The sequence below is a fragment of the Macrotis lagotis genome, chromosome 1 (assembly GCF_037893015.1).
Source record: "Macrotis lagotis isolate mMagLag1 chromosome 1, bilby.v1.9.chrom.fasta, whole genome shotgun sequence".
Lineage (NCBI taxonomy): Eukaryota > Metazoa > Chordata > Mammalia > Peramelemorphia > Peramelidae > Macrotis > Macrotis lagotis.
Window position 1 is genome coordinate 289,672,616 of NC_133658.1, and position 22,353 is coordinate 289,694,968.

General features: G+C 40.8%; 1 protein-coding gene across 3 annotated transcripts in view; it reads right to left on the bottom strand.

The window, feature by feature from the left end:
* Positions 1-22,353, bottom strand: part of LAMC3 (laminin subunit gamma 3) — an 88,335-nt gene that overhangs the window by 47,759 nt on the left and 18,223 nt on the right. For all 3 annotated transcript variants that reach the window (XM_074210904.1, XM_074210903.1, XM_074210905.1), the window contains exons 2-5: positions 16,970-17,274; positions 14,686-14,816; positions 9,525-9,691; positions 169-357 (exon numbers count right to left, since the gene is read on the bottom strand). In XM_074210904.1, the coding sequence (XP_074067005.1) occupies positions 169-357; positions 9,525-9,691; positions 14,686-14,816; positions 16,970-17,274 (792 nt within the window). The remainder of the gene's footprint in view (positions 1-168; positions 358-9,524; positions 9,692-14,685; positions 14,817-16,969; positions 17,275-22,353) is intronic.

Sequence of the window (22,353 nt, forward strand, 5' to 3'; positions counted from 1 at the left end):
ACCATGGCCCAGGCCAAGCTGGAGGACCGTCATCCCTACAAAGCTCAACACAGTCTGGACTGAACTGGAGTTTCCTAAGCTTTCTTTCCAAGATCCCAAGGAGGAGGCAGCACAAGCCTCATCTCTTGAGCCATCCTCTTAAAACCCCAGAAGAGCATGTCTATGTACCTGCTGGGTGGCAATCACAGGGCTGGCATAGCTGTTTCTGGTCCCAGCGATAGAAGTTCTCTTGGCATTGCTCACAGTGGGGGCCGGCAGTGTGGTCCCGGCAGTTCTGGCAGTGACCCCCATGCCCAGTGCTCCGGTACAGCTCCCAATCATAGAAACATTCTTCAGAGAGGCCGTTGCAGTTGCAGGCTGTGGGAAAATGACAATATTATGTGTGTATGTGTGTGTGTATGTGTGTGTGTGTGTGTGTGTGTGTGTGTGTGTATGCATCCATGTATCTGTGAATATGTATATATATATATATATATATATATATATATATATACCATACTCTATATGGTATAACAGATATACACATTCTCTATAAAATATAGAATAGATATAAAATATATAATGTATTCTAAATTATATTAATCATTAATTATATGTTATATTATGTATATATACCATATTTAATATATTATAAGCTATATAACCATTATTGTTATCTAAAATAAAATATTGTTCAGTCATTCACTCATGTCCAACTCTTCATGACCTCATGACTTATAGCATACCAGGCCCTTCTTTCCTCTAACGTCTTTTGAAATCTGTCCAAGTTCATTGTCGGTGTTTCTAGGACTCTATCTATCTTGTCTTCTTCACCCTCTGCTGTCCCCTTTTCCTTTTCCTTCAATCTTTCTGAACATCATGGTCTTTTCTAGTGAGTTCCATCTTCTTATTATGTGGCCAAACCATTTAAGCTTCTGCTTTTATATTTGACCTTAAGGTAAATAGCCTGAATTATTTTTATAAATATTGACTGATTTGATTTCCTTGCTATTCAAGGGACTCTCAAAAGTCTTTTCCAGCTCTACAATATGAGTGTCAATTCTGAGGCACTCAGCTTTCCTTATAGTTACAACTCTCATAGCTGTGCATTACTACTGGAGAAACCATAGCTTTAATTAAATGAACCTTTGTCAGCAAGGTGACATCTCTGCTTACAATTATATAAATAATATAACAATAATACAGGAGACATCTAAGTAGTCCTTTAAAGTATACTCTCAACAAACTCATCAAGCAAGTACTATAAGCATTACTATCCCCATTTCACAGATGAAGAAATTGAAGCTTAGAGAGTTTATTTTTTAAAATTGCTCCTTAAAAATTTTCATTGATATATTTTATTTTGTATTATCTTTATTTCCAAATATTTCCCCAAAGTGTGAATGACTTGATCATTATCATAGAGCTAGTAAATATTGAAGGTAGGTCTTGAACCCAGGTCTTCCTTTTAATAGGGGCAACACTCTCTCTACTATGGCATGCTGCCTCTTAACAAGATTGCTCAGGAATTGAAAAAGGGATAGATGTTAGAAGGTTGGGGGGTGGGAAGGGGAAGGGGAAGAAATCTGGACCTCTGGGTCCTCAGGGACAACCTGAGACCATCTTCCTTTCATGGGGAGGAGCAGAATGATATGGTAGAAAGATGAACTAGACATCAAGATTCTTGGGCTCTAGTCCCTGTCCTGCCCTAGGTGACCTAGGCCTCTCCATTTATTAAATATAGCAACGGGACCAGATGATCTCTAACATCCCCAAAAGTGTTAAAATATCTGTTTCTATGACTACATTCTCTCCCTAGTACTTTGTACTATCTCACTCAGACTTAGTTTCCCCAAGTCAGGCATCTGTGCCCAAACAAGGCACAAAGAAACAGCTAGCTCGAATTGATATAATCTCTTTAAAGGCAGAGATATGATCTTATTCCTCTTTCTAACCCCCATGCCACCTTGGAAATCCAATAATTAGTTACTGAATGAATGAATCATTGTATGGCCCTGGCTTCAGAGTTAGTAGGCCTCCCTTGGCATTCAGCTTTAAGCAAGTCATATAACTTTTCTGGACCTCAGTTTTCTCATCTGTAAAATAGTAGGGGTTTTCCCTACTATTAGATGGATCTCAGCACAAGGCCATTCTACTTGGAACCACCCTATGGTGCTATGAGTGAGGTCCTTGCAAAGATGCCTACCCCCCAAAACCCCAAGTATCTCTGGATGATTCCTCCCTATTTTCTTTACCTAAATTTTTTTTTTTAACTTTGCAGTAAGCAATCAGCTTACACTCAGAGAACTGATCGACTGGCTATACTTTTGTTCACAAGCTATTTTATCTTCATGACTTCTAGTCAGAGGCAGGGGAACAGAGGATCCCCTTCATTTTAGGGGATGTGTGGAGGAGATATGACGTGAGATATGATGTATAAATAAGACATGGTAGGGTAGAACAAAAAAGGGATCCAATCAAGGATCTAGAAAAATTTGAGGAGAGAACTCTAGAAATTAGGAAGCAGGTTGGGGAGGTGGGGAAGAAACAGAGTTATGGAAGGCTTCATGGAGAAGGTGGCAGTTGAGCTGACTCAAAGGAAAAGGAGAATTTTTCAGTGAAAACAAGTACAGATTTCAGGCATGGCAGACAGCCTAAACAAATGTGCAGGGTCAGGAGATGGTGTACAGAGCTCTGGGAGCAGCTTAGTTAGCAGGCCAGTTTGGCTAAATATGAAAATGTATGAAAAGGAATATGATTTCATATACTTAAAATGGATGAAATAAGTTTAGATAGGCAGGATGATGCCAGATTGTGGCTACACTTGAGATTTCAAATCATTTTGTCTTTCTAGCAGGGAAGTCAGGGACCAGAGGAGGATGGTTGGGCTTCAAAATTCTGATCATGTTCCAAGTTTGCCTCCTCCCTTTCTTTCTTCTTTGATAATAATAATAATAACTCACATTTATATGGAGGTTTAAGGTTTGCAGAGCAATTTACATACATTATCCCTTTTGATCCTCATAACAACCCTGTGGAGTGGGTGCTATTATTATGACTATTTTTACAGATCACTTAACCTAGAAGTTAAGTGACTTGCCCCCAGTCACAGGGGGAATAAGTGTCAGAGACTAGATTTGACCTGTGCACTAGTCATACAACAATATTTCACTCTTTCATTCCTCCCAGAAACATGCTCTTTAGATTTCTTTTCTCACATTTCATTATAACCTCATTCTGAATATGCCTTTTTTTTTTAGTTTTTTTTGCAAGGCAAATGGGGTTAAGTGGCTTGCCCAAGGCCACACAGCTAGGTAATTATTAAGTGTCTGAGACCGGATTTGAACCCAGGTACTCCTGACTCTAAGGCCGGTGCTTTATCCACTGCGCCACCTAGCCACCCCCTGAATATGCCTTTGACGCCAGGCTCTAGGAGCCTTCTCAGGCTGCAGCTCTTTTCTCTGATTGGTCAGTTCTTCTCTTTCATTTAAAGGAAAGGTCCAGACCAGTTACATTCACTCCTTTATTCCTCTCTGCTTGTGAATTTTCTCATTTCTTTCTCCACTATGTCTCCTGTATTGGGACCTTTTTTTCCTTCTTCCCTTCTTTCAGCTTCTTTATAGATTTTGTCTTTCCCAATTAGAATATAAGCCCCATGGGATCATGGACTATTTGCATTTCTAGTGCAAAGCACAGTGCCTAATCAATACTTGTTGATGACTTGATTTCAATCACTCTATGAGTTCATGGATATGAATACTGTCTCCTGTGTTATAGATCTTATCCCATCCACACCTCATCCTGTGTAACTTTTGTCCGTGTCCTCCCATGATTCTTTGAGATCTATCTAAAATATCAAAGGAAGACCTTTCTCTCAGGGTCTTAATATTGTTCAAATACTAGTGCTATTCTCACTGTCAAACAGAATTTTTCCTCCCTTTTATCCCAAGTTCTTGATGTGTGACCAGCCCAGCTCCTTTTCCAATGCTGTATCTCGCATATGTTATCTTTTATGATACTTCTTGTGATCAAGTCACCATTGAATAAAAATCTGTAGCCTATTTAATGGAAATTGTATCTCCTGTATCTCTTGAAATTTTATTTCTTTTTTTTTTTTAACAAGGCAATGGGATTAAGAGACTTGCCCAAGGTCAGACAGGTAATTATTAAGTATCTGAGGCTGGATTTGAACTCAGGTCCTCCTGACTCCAGGGTCAGTGCTCTATCCACTGCACCACCTAGCTACCCCTGAAATTTTGTTTAGAGATTGTGGTGTTATGTGATGGATATTATGATGTATGAGTCCTGTTTAGATTCAGTTCAGCAAACATTTATTAAATGACTACTATACATCAGATACTGTGCTTGGCAAAGGGGTTATAAACATTATATTCCTCATCACTTCCTATATTATTTTGGACAAATCACTTTACCTCACTTTTCTCACCTGTAAAATGAAATTGTTGGACTAGATATACTTTGAAGTTCCTTCCAGGTTTAAATCTATGTCCTTATCATCTTTGGAGCATAGTGCCTATCTGCAAAGATTTTTACATTCTACAGAATTGTAGAAGGGTAGATTCAAAAATCAAACTGAAGTGTTGGTTATGTTATCCCAAAGGCCATAATAGGGAACCACTCTGGGGCCCTGAACACAGGAGGTGCTTAGTCAAGTCTTTGCATTAAGAAGATGATTTTGGCAGTCATGGGAAAGGTAGACTTGAGACAGGCAAATGGAGGTCAGGAGACCACTTAGGAGGCTATTATGTCTGAATGAGAGGTCATAAAGGCTTGGATGAGAGAGGCAGCATTGTGAATGGAGAGAAAAGGATGGAAGTGAGATGTGTTGGATACAATCGGAAATCAACAGGATTTCCAAAGATGGCTGTGGGGTGAGGCGGCTCCTGTCCATCTGACATTTGGAGCACAGGATTCAGAACAGAGCCATATACAGGAGCAAGGTAGGCAAAATCCCTTAAGGAAGTCTTACAACCGAGAACAGCAGGAGACATGGGGCAAGGCCAGGGTCCCGCAGGGGAGTCTCTGTAGAGCTCACTGCCTGCTGGGGAACATAGTGTTCTGCCATCCTTCTCCCAGAACTGGAGTCCATTGTAGACCAAGCCCAGGGAGACAGCTTGGCTCCAGAGTCCTGTCTGCCGAGGGGCTTTTCTGCTCAGCATCCACAGCCCAACAACAGCTGGCAACAAGCAGGATAGACTTAAACACAAACTGATGGTTGTCTGGCTACGGAAAAAGGGCAGAGCTGAAAAGGGGGAGGGGGGAGGATGGTGGCAACGGGGATCCTCACGCTATGCTTGGGGCAGGCAGGGGATGAAATTGCTGTTGATTGGCCAATACTTTTCCTCTGGTGGCCCCCACTTCTCTGGGAGAGGGAGCCATCCTTGCTTCCTTTGTGTTTCTGAGGTTACATTAGGAAAACCACAGGACGGCCCCAGACTCAGAAACGAGGGGGTGAAGAGTGGACATCAAAGCAGGACCACAGGCCTATTGGGAAAGACTGAGAAGGAAGGTTTAATCCTTCTGCCCAGAAAAGCCTGTGTTTAATTACCAGCTGGGCCTTGAATGGTTAATCCAAATAAGGAACTAACTATACAGCCTCTCCCTAACTTCTGTCTTCTCTCCTTCCCCCCAGTGAAGTCAATCACTGGCATATTTCACAGACTCTCAGACTTGGACAGGACCTCAGAGGTCAGCTAGGACACACTAAGACTTGGCCAAGCATCCCTGCAGCTCCACAAAGGGTCATCCAGCCTTTGATGACTGGAGACTAAATGAAAGAGAGGACCATCACCTTGCAAGGCAGCTTGTTCTGTGTTGGGGCAGTTCTAGTCATGAAGAAGTTTTTCCCCATGTCAAGCTGAAATCTGTCTCCTGGCAGCTTCTTTCCATTGCTCTAAATTTCCCCCTCTGAGGACAAACAGAAGGAGCTTGATCTTTCTTCTGCTCTTCAAATGCTTGGAAATAGCAATTGACTCTCTCCTAAATTTTCTCTTCCACAGGATTATCCCAGGTCCTTTCATTTGATCCTCATGGGGCATGGTATCCAAATCTTTCAGTGTTCTGTTTGAATTTAAATGCTCTCCAGCCTGTTAATGTTTTTCCTTTTTAAAAATAATTTTAGTTGATTATCCTTTATTTTTACCTTGCCCTCACCACACAGAGAGCTCTCCCTCATAACAATGAATAAAAAAGGGGAACAAAGAACAATTCAGCAAAACTAGCCAACATATTAAAAAAGCCCAACATTATATGTAGAATTCTATACTTATAGTTCAACAAAACTAGCTGATACTATAACTAAACTATATATAATTAAAACTATAGGGGCGGCTAGGTGGCATAGTGGATAAAGCACCGGCCTTGGAGTCAGGAGTACCTGGGTTCAAATCCGATCTCAGACACTTAATAATTACCTAGATGTGTGGCCCTGGGCAAGCCACTTAATCCCATTTGCCTTGTTAAAAAAAAACCCTAAAAAAAAACTATATAGGGCAGCTAGGTGGCACAATGGATAGAGCACTGGCCCTGGCTGGAGTCAGGAGTACCTGAGTTCAAATCCAGCTTCAGACACTTCATAATTACCTAGATGTGTGGCCTTGGGCAAGCCACTTAACCCCATTTGCCTTGCAAAAAAACTCTAAAAATAAAAAAAAACCCAACAAAACTATATATGTGTATATATATATATATATATATATATATATATATATATATATAAATTATATGCAAAGTGTCACATTCATGGTTCAGCAAAACTAATCTGTGTGTGTGTGTGTGTGTGTGTGTGTGTTCCATATCCATAATCTGCAGAAAAGGGTGAAAAGAGTCTGCTGATATGTCTTCTTTGGGAAGAAGCTTGTCATAATTTTTTGGCATTTGTTTTTTATTGTTTTGTTGTTCTTTTTATTTTAATTGTAGTCATTATACATATTGTCTTTCTAGGTTCTATTTATTGTGCTGTTGTTCAGTTGTGTCTGATTCTTCATGCCTCCGCATTTGAGATTTTCTTACCAAAGTGGTTTGCTATTTCCTTCTCTGGCTGATTTTACAGATAAGGAAACTGAGGCAAGCAGGGTTAAGTCAATTGCCACGGTTCACATAGCTAGTAAGTGAATGAAGCCACATTTGAATTCAGGAAGATGAGTTTTCCTGACTCCAGGTCCAGGGCTGTGCTACCTAAGCCGCCCATTTCTTTATTGGAAATGTCTTTCCCAGATCAGTCAGACAATAAATAAACATTTATTAATTGTATACTATGTGCCAGACACTGCTCAGGGAGCTCACAATCTAATCAAATACATGAAACCAAGTTTTATACAAGATAAATAGGAAATAGAGAGAACACACTGAAATTAAGTGTTGGGAAAGGCTTCCTGCAGAAGATGGAATTTTCATTATGACTTGAAGGAAGATAAAGACGCCTGGGTTAGAGATGAGGTAAGAAAATACCAAGAGCCAAGAGATGGAGAGTCTTGTTTGTAGAATAGCAAGGAAGTCAATGTGACTGGATTGAAGAGTATTATGTGGGAAGGGGAGGGAGTATAAAGTATAAGAAGACTAGAAAGGGCCTACATTATGAAGGTCTTTGAATACCAAACAGGATTTTTATTTGATCCTAGAAATAATAGGAAGCCACTAGAGTTTACTGAGTAGGGAGAGATGTAATATGGTTGGACCTATGCTTTAGGAAATTATTCTGATGGCTAGATAGGGAATGGACTGGAGACTTGAGGCAAATATATCCATTGACAGATTACTGATGGGGGTCTGCACTAGGATGGTAGTAATGTCAGAAGAGAGAAGGGGGCATCTGATAGAGCTGATGCAATGATGAATTCAAAAGGCTTTGGTGATAAATTGGATTGGGTGGTAGTTAAAAGACAGGGAAGAGTCAAGGATGATTCAGGTTGTGAGTCTGGAAAACTGGGAGGACAGTGTTAATGGGGAAGTTAGGAAGGAGGAAAGGTTTAAGGAGAAAGATAATGAGCTCATTTTGGGACATGTCAAGTTTAAGATATCTACTGGAATCTACTTCAAGATATCTGAAAGACAGTAAGAAATGTGAAACTGGAGGCAGGATAGGTAAATTTAAGAATCATCACCATAGGAATGATAATTAAATCCATGGGAAGTAGCTTAGAGGGAGATGAGAAGAGGACCAAGGACAGAACCCTGAGGGGCACCTATAGGGAGAGGGAGATATCTGGTTGAGGATCCAGCAAAAAAGGAGACTAAGGAGACTAAGGAGTCTCAGACCTGAAGAGAAGGGGACTGGAAAAAAATCTCAAGAGAAGAGAGACTTAGGGAGAAGAGAATGATTAATAGTGTCAAAGGCTGCAGAAAGGTAAAGGAGAATGAGCGTTGAGAAAAGGCCATTGGATTTAACCTTTTTGATACCTATGGAGAAAATAATTTTGGTGGAATGATGAGGTCAGAAGTTAGATTATAATGACTTAAGTAGAGAGTGAAAGGAGAGAAAAATAGAGTCATCTATGTAGCTGGACTTTTTTTAGGAATTTAGTCACAAAGTGAAGAAGAGATCAAGGACAATAGTCCTATATGAAAGGATCAACTGGGAGTGTTTTTGAGGAGACATGGACATGCTTACAGGTAGTAGAGAAGGAGCCAAATAACAGGCGGAGACTGAAGATAAATGACAGAACTGAAATAACAGAGGGGACAATATGATGAAGGAGATAGAGTAGAATGGGATTGCTTGTGCAGGTCAAAGGATTGACCTTGATAAAGAATAAGATCACTTCTTCATGTGAGATGGGGATGAAAGGGGAGAGAGTGGTAAAGACATCCGAGAGATATGAGATGAGGGAGAGGGGAGAAGAGGAAGCTCATGGTGAATGACCTTAGGCTGAACTTGAAGTAAGGGATATGAAGTTTCTTTTAAAGGCCATGGCCAAAAGAATCAAATAATATTGGAACTGAAAGGGAATTCAAGGGAAGCCTCCAGAAATGGCAGATAGCCTGTCCTGAGAACTAATATATCTTGCCCAAGTCAGACAATTGGCCTAGGAGCCCAGAAGCCACTATTAACTGCCACAGAGAGGGTCTTTTGAGCCTTTCATTGGATAGCAGGGTATAGTAGGAAGAACCCCTGTATTCTGAGTCAAAGGAGCTAGATTTGAACTCTGCCTTTATTATTAACTACCTATATGACCTCAGGCTTGACCTCTTAGGGCCTCAGTTTACTTATGAATAAAATCAGAGAGTTTAACTGACTTTTGAGTACCCCCCCAGCTCTAAATTTATAATCCTTTTATTTCTAAGGTTTCTTTAGCAAAATCCTATAATATAAAGGTATACCCAAGAGCCAGCTGTCATGTTTCTTCTAATTGGAGCTTCATTGAGGATTTAAGGTAACATGCTAATTTCTCAACCCTGTCAGCATCTTCATGTCTTGTCCCAACTTGCATAGCAGTAGAAACAGATTCAGGCCAGCTCACCATCTCCCTTCCCCTCCTTTCTTCCCCTCTACTAACTCCAAGGCTGATTTTTCCCAAGGTACTTACGCAGACATTCATTGGCAGCCTCTGCTGTGCCCCGAGCCCAGGGTCGGTCTTGATAGAAGGGTAGGCACTTCTCACAGTCAGTTCCTGTGGTGTTGTGCTGGCAGCTACAGATCAGTTGGCCTTCTTCATCAAGGACGCATTTGCTAGCATGGCCATTACACTTACACCTGGAGGGAAAAACAAAAAGGGGAATTTTGCTGGAAGTTCCCTAAGCATCATGTAGTGAATAAAGTATGATTTGAGTGTGAATTCTGCTCAGATATTTATTTCTTATGTTACTCTAGGCAAAACATTTATCCATTGTGGACTGTATTTTTTTTTATTTGTAAAATTAGGTATATGGATTTGCTGATCTCTATAGTCCTTTCCAGCTCTAAATCTATGACCCCAGGAGTGACTGGACACATGGCAAATGAAGGGTTAAAACAACCAGGAATTATAAAGTCAAAGATCTAGACCATCTTGGGTAGTTCTCTCATTTTACAAATAAGGAAACTGAAGCTTCTGGACATGAAGTGACTTGCCTAGGGTTACACTGATAATATCACAAAGAATTAGGACTTAAACCTAGGTCAGCTCTTTCTAATGCTGGGTCTATGCCTATGGTTCTAAATCCTTTGTGTCAGAGTTAATAGCCTGGATTCTATTCCTAATGTTCATAATTACTGAATTCCTCCTTATAACTAAGCAGGGCCAAAGACAGCAGCTACATCAGATATTGGCCTTTCCACCCTTAACCCATAAGGACTATATGGTCCTTTTGAATTAGCTCCACCCATACCTGCTACCTCTCACACTCTCCCTGAGGGCCTGGATTAGTGTCTTTTTAAGTTTCCTTGGTTCCCTACAATCCTTATCTCTCTTCTTCCCTCCCACAGAACTGATCAAATTTTCTCTCCTCACTCTGTGTTCAATAAATACAGAAGACCAATAATGTATAGAGTTATTTTCATTTCAATGGAAGTGGGCTGGAGTTGGGACTGGGGGAAGCTATTATTCTATGGTTTTAGTTTTAGTTCTTTACATTTGAAGAGGAGCATACATTAAAAATAGTAGTAGCCAGGGGATGGAGGAGCAATTTCAAGAATGGACACAAGCCATAAAATCTCTCAATAGGCTGCTTTGATCTCCATATAACAGCATGGCTTAGTCCAAAGTCAACTTTGTTTCATGGTTGGGTGTCAGGCTGGTCATGGGAGAGGGATGGATTCCCCTCAAGGAGCCACCAGGTGCCCCTGGTGGAACCACCTGTCCAGGGCCTAGGGGCATTTCTTTCTAAAGCCAGATGCTCATTTGAGGGTGGTCTGGCTTGCTGTAAATTGAATCCAGATGTTCTCTGCCTCAAAACCCCTAAAGTGAAGTGGGGGGGAGAGGAAGCCAGTCTCCCCTAGCCCACTAGGCTGCTCCCCCTCTCCCTAGAGGCTTCCAAGTGAAGACTGAGAGGGGATGATGGAAGAGATAAAGAAATACCGCTGGTCTCACCTACCCCACTGTCAGTGTGTCCTCCTTGGGGACACCTTTGTCACCTTCATCCATATATCCTTGGTGGGGTGGGGGAGAAGAGGGAATTCTTTGTCTTGTATTACTCTTGAATGATTTGAGGTGGATTACTTTTGGGTCTCCAACTAGAGTGTAAACTACCCAAAAGAGGAAAAAAGTCTCCTTTTACGTCCTATTTTTGTATGTGCATGTGCCCCATACAATTGCCTAGCAAAAGGTCAGGTATGTGGAGTTTGTGGATTGGCTTTCCTAGCTAGGATACTAGAATGACTCTGGGCTCTGGACTGAGATGATCTTTATTAAGGGAACATGGAAGAGAGAGGGTAGCTAGCATCATCCTGCATTATCAATCTTCCTCCTTCAATCCTCCCTTCTCCTACCTATGTTCCTTCCACTACATTGCCTTCAGCTCATGTACTAGTTGTTCAGGGGTTGAAAGACTTGTCCCTCTGTCTCTTCTTAGATGAGTCCTTACCACTGTCATCATCATCAAAGAATTACAGATGGTTAGAACTGGAAAGTTCTTTATATTATAGAATATTAGAGTTGGGAGGGATTTAGAGATTAATCCAAACTTCTCATTTTGTAGATGAGGAAACTGGGACTCAGAGAGAAGAAAAAAGTACTTGCCCAAAGTCACACAAAGAGTTAAGTGGCAAAACCAGGACCCGAATCTAGTTCTTGAGGCGGCTAGGTGGCTTAGTGGATAAAACACCAGCCTTGGAGTCAGGAGTACCTGGGTTCAAATCCGGTCTTAGACACTTAATAATTACCTAGCTATGTGGCCTTGGGCAAGCCATTTAACCCCATTTGCCTTGCAAAAATCTTAAAAAAACAAACAAAAAAACCCAGAATCTAGCTCTCTAGTCTCCCTATGTCATGCTCTTTTCTGTACTCCATGTTAGATTATCCTCTAGAACAATTTTGTGTCATGCAAGGAAGTTTTTCCATTCATTTTCAGCTATGTGGGGGCAGGGGTGAGAAGTGTTCTTTCAGTAGCTTCAAAGCCCAGGCCAGGGAGGGTACAAGCCTAAGCTAGGCAAAGTGAAAACAGATTGAGTTTCACAAGAGCCCAATGGAAAGAAAACTGGGGCTACAAATTGGCAGGATCAGCTTCTTGTCAGTGACTAGTCTGGCTGAGGCCTAGGAGAACCTAGGCTAGAAATCAAAAGTGATTTAAGGCAAGTCACCCTGGAGGAACTCTGGCAGCATCCAATTGCAGCCCCATGATCTATATGGACTTGGTCACTTTCCAGGCCTCTTTATTGCACCATATTTAACTCTATTTAATTCTGGTATATGGAATATGGTATTAGAAAGTCTATATTCTGTGTTGGTCCTGCCATTGGTCTGCTATGTGACATGGGGCATGTTGTTTTCCCTCTTTGAGGCTCAGTTCCCTCATCTCTAATGTCTGTGTGTGTGTGTGTGTGTGCGTGTGTGTGTGTATGTGTCTGTGTCTGTAGGTCTGTAGGTCTGTGGGTCTGTCTGTGTATGTTTATGTGTATATGTGCATGTTGGACTAGATGATGTTTAAGGTCCCTCCTCTCTCCAATATTCTATAATCTCTGTTCTCATGTTCCTTCTAGCTCTGATAACCTATATTTTAAGACCTCTTTCAGCTCAGATATCTTATATTCTTAGTTATCATTCTGTGATTTAATTTCTAGCCTGGACATTCTATATTCTCAAGTTCCTTCCAGCTTTCATAGTCTATATCTTAAAGCTCTTTCCATCTTGGATAGTCTATGTTCTCAGGTTGCTTCCAGCTCTGACATTCTCTATTGTAAGGCCTCTCCTAGCTCAGACATTCCTTCCTGTTCTAACATCTGCTTCTAAAAATCTTATTCTGCCCACTCGTTAAAAGTTGGCATTTGGAGTTAAATACAGGAGAAGGGAGGAGAGACAAGAGGGAAGTCTGACTAAGTTCCAGAACTGTTGTTTTCCCTTCTTCTCTTTTCTCAGGGGAGGACTGTACAGGAAGAAAGAGTGATTGGATAGAAGGGGAATTGATTGTCCAAGCCTACCAGGCTGCCCAGGTTAGTTGGGGCAGATTTGCTAGTCTAGAGGAATATACTAAGCCCTCATCACATTCTATCTTTTTTGCTCTGACCTTAAATCATTTATGATAGGCTGACCAAAATTTGCTACTTAATGTTCTTTAATCAGATTCTTTGCTCCCTGTTCTCTCTACCAGCTGCTCCCTCCCACCAGTTGCCTTCTCTTCTGTCCCTCAGCTGCCTTGACTTTCTCCCCAGTCAATCAATAACAGTCAGCTGTGCTTTGTGGGGGGATGAAACTCTCTCTCTTGGAGAAGTGCTGAGTAGGCAGAAAGGAAAGAGGAAGGAGATGAAGGAAATGGGCCAAAGGGACTTGCTGAGATCAATCAATGAGAGGAGAGGAGACTGTTTGCCCTTATTATTTTTCCCAGTCCACTAAATGATACTCTTTCATTTAGTGTCCAAGAAGGTTACTGTTGGTAGGGACCATAGTTGTTATCTTGTTTAACCTCCTCTTTTTATAAAGGAGGAAACAGGCTTAGTGGAAGTGACTTGACCAAGGTCATATAATTAGACTTGGCAGAACTGGGACTAGAGACCTGAATTTCTGTCTCTTGGATCAAATGATGAGTGATGATGATAATAATGAGAAAGATGCATTGGCTTCTATCTTTTTGTCAGAATTGGAGATGGAGAGCTGCATGTGTACACAAAAGCAATAGTGTAATCAATAAAGTTTCTTTCAATATTATGACTCTACATAATAATAATAACTCATTTTTACTTTAAGATTTACAAAATACTTTTCTGCTAGCAGTCTGAAAATATGATTATTCCTGTTTTTCAGATGAACAAATTGAAGTACAGAGAGAAGAGATTTACACATAGTAAGTGGAAAACCTTTTAATAGAGTTTCTAATTAGAGGGCATTTACAATCACAGACACAGTGGGATGGGATAGTGGATATAAGGTCAGCACTGATGCGGGGGGGGGGGGCATATCTTGCCTCTGACTATGCTTCATGTGCATGAAAAGTGGCTCAGGTAATTCTCTAAGACTGTTAAGTTATAGATGAGGTGCTGAGCTACGTGGAACAGAAGAAGTTTCCACACTGAAAGTTTTCTTTCCCGCAAGAAATCCTAGATCTGAACTCAAAAATACCTCTATTTAATCATCATTGAGAAAGACATGGAATTTAGTTCTTCTTTTTGGAATCAAGTCAAGCCTCAAGTCAGTTCAGCCTGACTTTTTTTTATTACCATATTAGTCATATTGTGAAAGAAGACAGACCCAAAGTGGGAAAAAACATGAAAAAAATAAAGTGAAAAATTAGCCTGCTTCTAACTACATTCAGACTCCATCAGTTCTTCCTTTGGAGGTGGATAGCATTTTTCATTGTCAGTACTTTATAATTGTCTTGGATCATTATATTGCTAAGAATTGCTGCCATTTACAGTTGATCATCCTACAGTGTTGCTGTTAGTGTGGACAATGTTCTCCTGTTTCTGTTCAATTCACTTTGCATCAGTTCATATAAGTCTTTCCATTAAGTCTTTCAAAAGCTACTGAAGGACTCAGATGTCCCTTAAATTGTGACCTGGGAGATTACCTATACTTCTTACCTCCCTCATCAGGCCACTGGAACCTACCAGTCACTTACCTGCCCCCTACAGAGAAGTCGGTGATGGCATAATAGTAGGATTGTAACACTTTGGGGTCCTTAAAGATGTCATCCCCAAATGTGTTGAGCCGGTTCAGGGAGATGAGCAGTTCTGTACTGGTTACCCATTCCTGTGGGAGGGGAAGAGGGTCACATATATCAGTGGCTACTTGGACATTTACTCCCATCCCTTGGTAGTCTCTTCCTCCCCTGGACATTCTGCATTACTTAGGTGCTAGCCAGTTTCAGCTGAGGACACAGAGTCATAGAATCTTGGGACCTGAGAAGGCATCTAAGTCATCTCCCTTCTTAACAGTGGGCCATCCATAAAGTTTTATCTTTTCTGTCTTCTTTTCCTGAGGCTCCTCAACCTGAGCTTCATGATATCATTGAATTATTGGTGGATCATAGCCCCACCCCTTCATTTTACGAATGAATAAACTGAGGTCTCTTAGAGGTTGGCTTGGCCAATGTCACAAAGAAGTGGCAGAATCAAGATTTGAACTCAAGATTTAAATTCAAATCCAATCAATCCATTAGCAAGCAGTGATTAAATGCCTACCATGACTTAAGCAGTACTCTGGGTACTGGAAATACAAAAATAAAACCAAAACAGTCTCTGCCCTCATCACATTATTGTTTCCTTTCATCATCTGTTCTGATAACAGGCTTGTTGTGTTCTGCCCTGGAAATTTCTCTTCCCTGACAACATTATTGTTCACCCTTGTTATGATCAATGGTTCCTATTATTCATCAATATCTTCGCTATCCATCATTAATACTCTGGCTTCACTTCCATTACTAGCTTGTCTTGAACCAATGTCCTCCTCATTTGTATCTACTTCCATATAACAAAACTTTGCTGGAGGTCATTATCAATTGTTCTACCACCAATTTAGGCTATCTAACTTCACTGAGCCCTTCAGATTTCATGGCAAGCATTTTACTCATTCCTGATTGACTCCTTATCTCATTAACTACTGAGACTCTTTCAAACCTTTCTTTTTTTGGCTGATTCAGCCTGTTTGCCCTGCTGGCAGTTACTCTTATCTTGCAATGATCCTTAATTTCTCTCTTAGCTTTGCTACTTTCTTAAGGAACTGTAAAAATGTCCCTATGAAACATAGCTCATGTTAATGTACAATTTCCTTGTTACTTTAATATCTATAGTAATGCATAAATAAATTTCTTTTGTCCCTTAAAAAAACAAAAAACTCCCTTTTCCCCCTTCCATTGCTCAACTATAGTTTTCTCCTGTTTACCCTTAGCAGATTATTGTGACCCTGACTTCACCAAGGAGACAAAGATCATCCTGTGTGAACTTCTTCTATTCTCCAGATATTCAGTCTAATAAACATGTAAGTACTTACTGTGAATGCAGCAAGGCACTGTGATAAGTACTAAGAATATAGAGATGATGAAAAATGACTTAATCCTAGTCCTCAAGAAGCAATGGGGCATGGCAAGTTCAGATAAAATGCAAGCTCTTTGAGAACAGGGATTGTTTCTTTTATTCTTTCCCTCCTTCCTGCCTTCTTTTCAGCATTCCTTATTTCCTTTTTCTTTCCTTTCTCCCTCCCTCCCTTCCTTCCTTCCTTCCTTCCTCCCTCCCTTCCTTTTCCCCCCTTCCTTCTCTTCTTTCCTTCCTTTCTTCTTCTCCTCTCCCTCTCTCATTCTTCCTTTTTTCTTCATTCCTTCTTTTTCCCCCTTCTTTTTCTATATCACTACCTAACCTAGTACCTGGGAAATAATTAGCATTTAATAACTTGTTGACTGGTTAACAATTCTAATGCCCACTGCACAAGTAATTAGTGCCAGAGATGCTGAAAGGAGCAGGGATGATTTCACAGTGCTCTGGTTTCTGGAAGAGTGAATCTGCTTATCATCTCTAATGTTATACCCTAACTCAGTTCCCAACTAATGAAATAGGACCTCTCTGTACAACTCTCTTCCTCTTTTGCAAAGATGAAAGTAAGATTCCTGTTAGTTTATATTAGCAGAAATTTATTTCGACAACAAGGTGATATAATCCAAAATATTTGTTTCATCCTCTTGTTTAACAGCTGGCCAGTTGCCAGAATCACAAAATATAAACTGGAAGGAACTTTAGAAAGATTATCTAGGGCAAACATCTCAAAATGTATAGATGAGGAAACTGAGGCTTCAGAGGTTAAGTGATTTGCCCAAGTTCAGAACAGAGCTAGATCTCTTGATTCTTGACCTAGCTCTTTCTCCACTAATTCTAGCTCAGGCCCTTTACTCTGAGCCAGATTGGGCCTCTTACCTGAAGGATGGGGCTCTCGTCAAAACTGTAGGCGCTGGGCCGGCCTTCCAGGGTGGAAAAGGCAACATTACCTCCACTTAGAGGAGAGATGTCGCTGAATTCATCAGTGCAAAAGGCTACCCTCTCATCCTCTCCAGGTCGCAGGTACAGGCCTTCCCTCTTGCCATATGTCTTCTCACAGGAAGCACTGTAGAACTGATATGGCACCCAGGGACCCCCAGCCCAGCTGCGTTTGTAGATGGCAAAACTCTCAGGACGGCTGGTATGGAACTTGAGCCTCACATAGGTGATCTCATAAGCCTTTCCTGCAGTCAAGAAGAAATCAACCCTTCTAAGTTAAAGTAGGAATGACCTGGAAGGTTGTCTAGACAAAAATCTGTCCTCTGGATTATCCTCAATGTGAGAGTTAGCAATCTAGCTGCTTCTTCAACACTTCCAGGAGTGCTGGAGAATCTCCAGGGGTGACATAAATCTGTCTTTTCCACTGTGGTCTGTCAGTGTCAGAAAGTCCATATAGTTAGCTAAAAGTTGCCTCTACAGGACTATAACAAGCATGGGGAGAGCTGGCCCCAGGATGCTGATCTCTCAGGGAGTGGAAGTATGCTTTCTTCCTGGGAGTTGTGCTCCCTCTCCAGGAAGACATCTTTCCTGTGGGGACATATCACCAAACCCTTGCCTCACTTTTTGGTCTTCTGTCAGTCCATATGACAGAGCAGTACAATTGCTCTCAGGTCTATACAATTGTGCCCTTAGCCAGACTGTGCTCTGCACTATCATTGCCTTGCTTGACTGTTTTTGTCCAGGTGAAATAATTACTTACTAAAACTCTGTACTGCCCTATAATTTCTACCCATTGATCCTTGAGATGATTTCAGTAGACAAATGGAGGACAAATCTATTCTCTCTTCCATATAAAGGCATTCAGATGTTCAAAGTTGCGTGTGTTTGACTCTTTGCGACCCCTTGAACCACAGCATGCCTATACTGTCTCTGGGGTTTTCTTGGCAAAGATTCTGGAGTGGTTTGTTGGGGTCTTTGGTCTTTAGAACAAGTATACTTCCCAAAGCTTAGAATCTAGCATTTAGGACTGGAAGGGATCTTAGAGATCATTTACTGTTAAGTTCCACATTTTACAGGTAAAGAAACTGAGACCCCCCCCCCCCAGAAAAATGAATTGCCTTTCCTCAAATTATATGAGTAGTAGAACATTTAGGGTGGCAGTTAGGTGGTTCAGTGGTTGCCATGTTGGATGTTGGAGTCACGAAGATTTGAGTTCAAATGCTACTTCATACACTTACTAGCTATATAACCCTAGGAAAATTATTTTACTCCTTAGTCTCACTTTCCTCATCTCTAGAAGATTTTTGTGAGAATCAGATGAGATAATCGACAGATTATCTTTACCTATAACTATAAATTATCTATAGCCATCACTATAGATGATTTATAGATAGTACTTAATAAACTTTAATTGCTATGTATTACGAGACAGGGATTTGATTCTACTCTTCCATAATATCTCCCTTCATTATGTACAGTGGGAAAATAGCTCCCTACCTTTGTTTAAAAACAAAAACAAACAAAAAAACAAAAAAACTAAAAGCTGCATTCTGACTAAAATCCCAAGACTGAGTTAAATTCTGGTGTAGCTTTTTACTGTGTTTATACCAATGCTTGCTGTAAAAATGCCAGTGAATCAGAGAACAATGTAAAAGGGAGAAGACTGGCCTGAGTCACAATCAGCAAACTCCAGGGCTTAGAAAGTTAAGTCCACATTTGATAGTTTCCCATTTGCTATGGACAGGCTAAGTGACCTTGAACAGCTTCCTTACTTCCCCTGGGCCCCACTGCCGCTGCTCCCCTCCACCCCCACACTAAGATTAATGGTCCGTCAAGGAGTTCAGGGGTAGCTGGAGCAGAGTGGGGACCATTATTGCAAAAGCCCAACCCGGGAGGACTGTAGTGGCCTGCTAACAGATCCTGAAGCCCAAGATGTCAATTCCTATGCTGGGGTCGGGGTGACTGTGCTGAAACAAGGAGGGCTACAACTGCCAAAAATCCAAGCAGCCAACCCAACCCTATCACCTCTGAATGTTTTTTCTATTGTGCTTGGAAAGCTGTGTGTTGATTTGCTTGGCTTCTTGGGTCACTCCAACAGGCTTTCAGGACCAGAGAAGTAGCCCAGTGGCCTGAGGCAAGACTGAGAAGGGAAGCCTAGCTTCAGGAAAATGGGGACACCCTGTGGGGCAAAGCTTCTCAACTATGATGGTCCAACTGAGTTGGGTCAAACAGGGTAATTGGTCTAGAGAGGTAATAGGACTGAGATGTGGCCTTAGGGGCTTGAACACAGACATTGCATTACATTCCTATCTGTGATGACAAGCTGTGCAGGTGTTGTGGGGAGAGTTTAACTAGATCTGGACATGATTCTAATACAGATCTATCACTCATGCTCTTTTTGGGATGAAGTTTCTGGGGACAAGACCCATCCCACAATCAGATGGCAGAGAAAGAAACTGGTTCCCCCGGAGCAGGCTCAAGCCTCCCTTACATTATCTACAATTCACCTCCACAAACATTTGTTTAGAAAACATCTTCTCTATGCAAAGCATTGTTCTTAGCACAGGAAAAAATGCAAAGCTTAGACCAGATGGGATTCCTGTCCTTATGGAGCTCACAGTTCAGGAGTAGAATAGACAGTAGGATATAGGTTTCAGCAGCCTACCTGTTGCCTGGACCAATGACTTGTACCCTAGAGTACTTAACCCTTTCAGTTTCAACTGTCCCTCCTCATCTCTCTTCCTTTCCTGTTGAGTTTCTCACTTGGCTCCAATTGGCCCAAGTGGTTTGAGACATACTAAATTTTGTCATTCATTCACTGATCATTCATTCATGTGCATAAATATAGTACAAAACAATGCAATGTGAGTATCAAAATGTACAAACTGGTCAGTTCTCCAATTTATTTAATTATTTCATTATCTTGTGTTTTGCCTTTCTTTATATTCCCAAGTATAGGGACACTGGAGGCAATGCCATTCTATCAATAAGCATTTATTAAGGGAATACAATATACCAGGCATAGTATAACCCCTTAAGAAATGTTTTTTGACTGACTGGCATCACCTCTAGTTTCCTTCTATTCATGTATAACCTTCCATTCACTTTACGCAGAGAACTACCCCTTATAACAAAGAATAAAAAATAAAAAATAATCCCCCCCAAAGAAGTTTAATAAGGATAATCCAACCCCAAAACCAAATATTATCTGTAGTATCCTACGCCTAAGACCTCTCCTCCTCTTTTTTTTTAATTATAAAGATTTTATTTATTTTGAGTTTTACAATTTTCCCCCTAATCTTAGCTCTTTCCACCCACCCCCCACAAAAAGTCAATTTGCCAGGTTTTTTTCTTTAGGTTTTTTCCTAGGCAACAGGGTTAAGTGGCTTGCCCAAGGCCACATGGCTAGGTAATTATTAAATGTCTGAGGCCGGATTTGAACTCAGGTCCTCCTGACTCCAGGGCCAGTTCTCTATCTACTACACTACCTAGCCACCCTAATTTGTCAGTTTTTACATTGTTTCCATGGTATACATTGATTCAAATTGAATGTGATGAGAGAGAAATCATATCCTTAAGGAAGAAATATAAAGTATAAGAGATAGCAAGATCAGACAATAAAATACCAGTTTTTTTTCCTAAATTAAAGGTAATAGTCCTTGGTTTTTGTTCAAGCTCCAGGGTTCTTTATCTGGATACAGATAATATTCTTCATTGCAGACAGCCCCAAATTGTCCCTGATTGTTGCACTGATGGAATGAGCAAGCCCATCAAGGTTGATCATCACCCCCATGTTGCTGTTAGGGTGTACAATGTTTTTCTGGTTCTGCTCATCTCACTCAGCATCAGTTCATGCAGATCCCTCCAGGCTTCCCTGAATTCCCATCCATCCCTCCTGATTTCTAAAAGAACAATAGTATCTGCTAAGCCATTCCCTAAATGAACTTGTTCTTCATTCTTTTTTTTTTTAGGATTTTGCAAGGCAAATGGGGTTAAGTGGCTTGCCCAAGGCCACACAGCTAGGTAATTATTAAGTGTCTGAGGTTGGATTTGAACTCAGGTACTTCTGACTCCAGGGCTGGTGCTCTATCCACTATGCCACCTAGCCACCCCAATGTCCTTCATTCTTACACCATATTTTATCTTCAAATTCAGCTTTCTCCTGTGCTTCAACTATAAAATCTCCCTCTACCTGCTCTATTAACTGAGAAGGTTCATATGAGTATTATCAGTGTCATTTTTCTATGCAGGAATACATGCAGTTCATCATCATCAAGTCCCTCATATTTTCCCCCTCTCCTCCAATCTCTATGCTTCACCCAAGTCCTGTATCTGAAGATCAAACCTTCTGTTCAGCTCTGGCCATTCCAACAGGAACATTTGAAGTTCCCCTGGTTCATTGAAAGTCCATCATTTTCCCTGGAAGAGGACATTCAGCCTTGCTGGGTAGTTGATTCTCAGTTGCATTCTAAGCTCTTTTGCCTTCTGGTATATTATATTCCAAGCCCTACGAGCTTCCAATGTAGTTGTTGCTAAGTCCTGTGTGATCTTGACTGCAGCTCCACGATATTTGAACTGTGTCCTGGTTGCTTGTAATATTTTCTCTTTGACTTGGGAGTTCTGGAATTTGGCTATAATATTCCTAGGGGTTTGTTTTTTGGGATCTCTTTCTTGGGGGGGGGGGATCGGTGGATTCTCTGCATTTCTATTTTGCCCTCTGCTTCTAGAATATCAGGGCAATTTTCCTGTAGTAATTCTTTGAAAATGATGTCAAGGCTCTTTTCCTGATCATGACTTTCAGGTATTCCAATAATTTTTAAATTATCTTTCCTAAGTCTGTTTTCCATATCAGTTGTTTTTTTTTCAATGAGATGTTTCACATTTTCTTCTAATTTTTCATTTTTTTGGTTTTGCAGTAATGAATCCTGGTTTCTCGTAAATTCATCAATCTCCCTGAGTTCTATTCTTTGTCTGAAGGATTTGTTTTCCTCAGAGAGTTTTCTTATCTCTTTTTCCATCTGGCACATTTCGCTTTTTAAGGCATTCTTCTCCTCAATAACTTTTCGAACTGTTTTATCTATTTGACCTAAGCTGGTTTTTAGCATGCCATTTTCTTCAGCATTTTTTTGGATTTCCTTGACTAGGCTGCTGACTTCATTTTCATGTTTTTCCTGTATCTCTCTCATTTCTTTTCCCAGTTTTTCTTCTAACTCCTTCATTTGATTTTCAAAGTCTTTTTTGAGCTCTGTCATAGCCTGAGCCCAATTTCTGTTTTTCTTGGAGTCTTTAGATGCAGGAGCATGTGCTTCCTCATCTTCAGACTC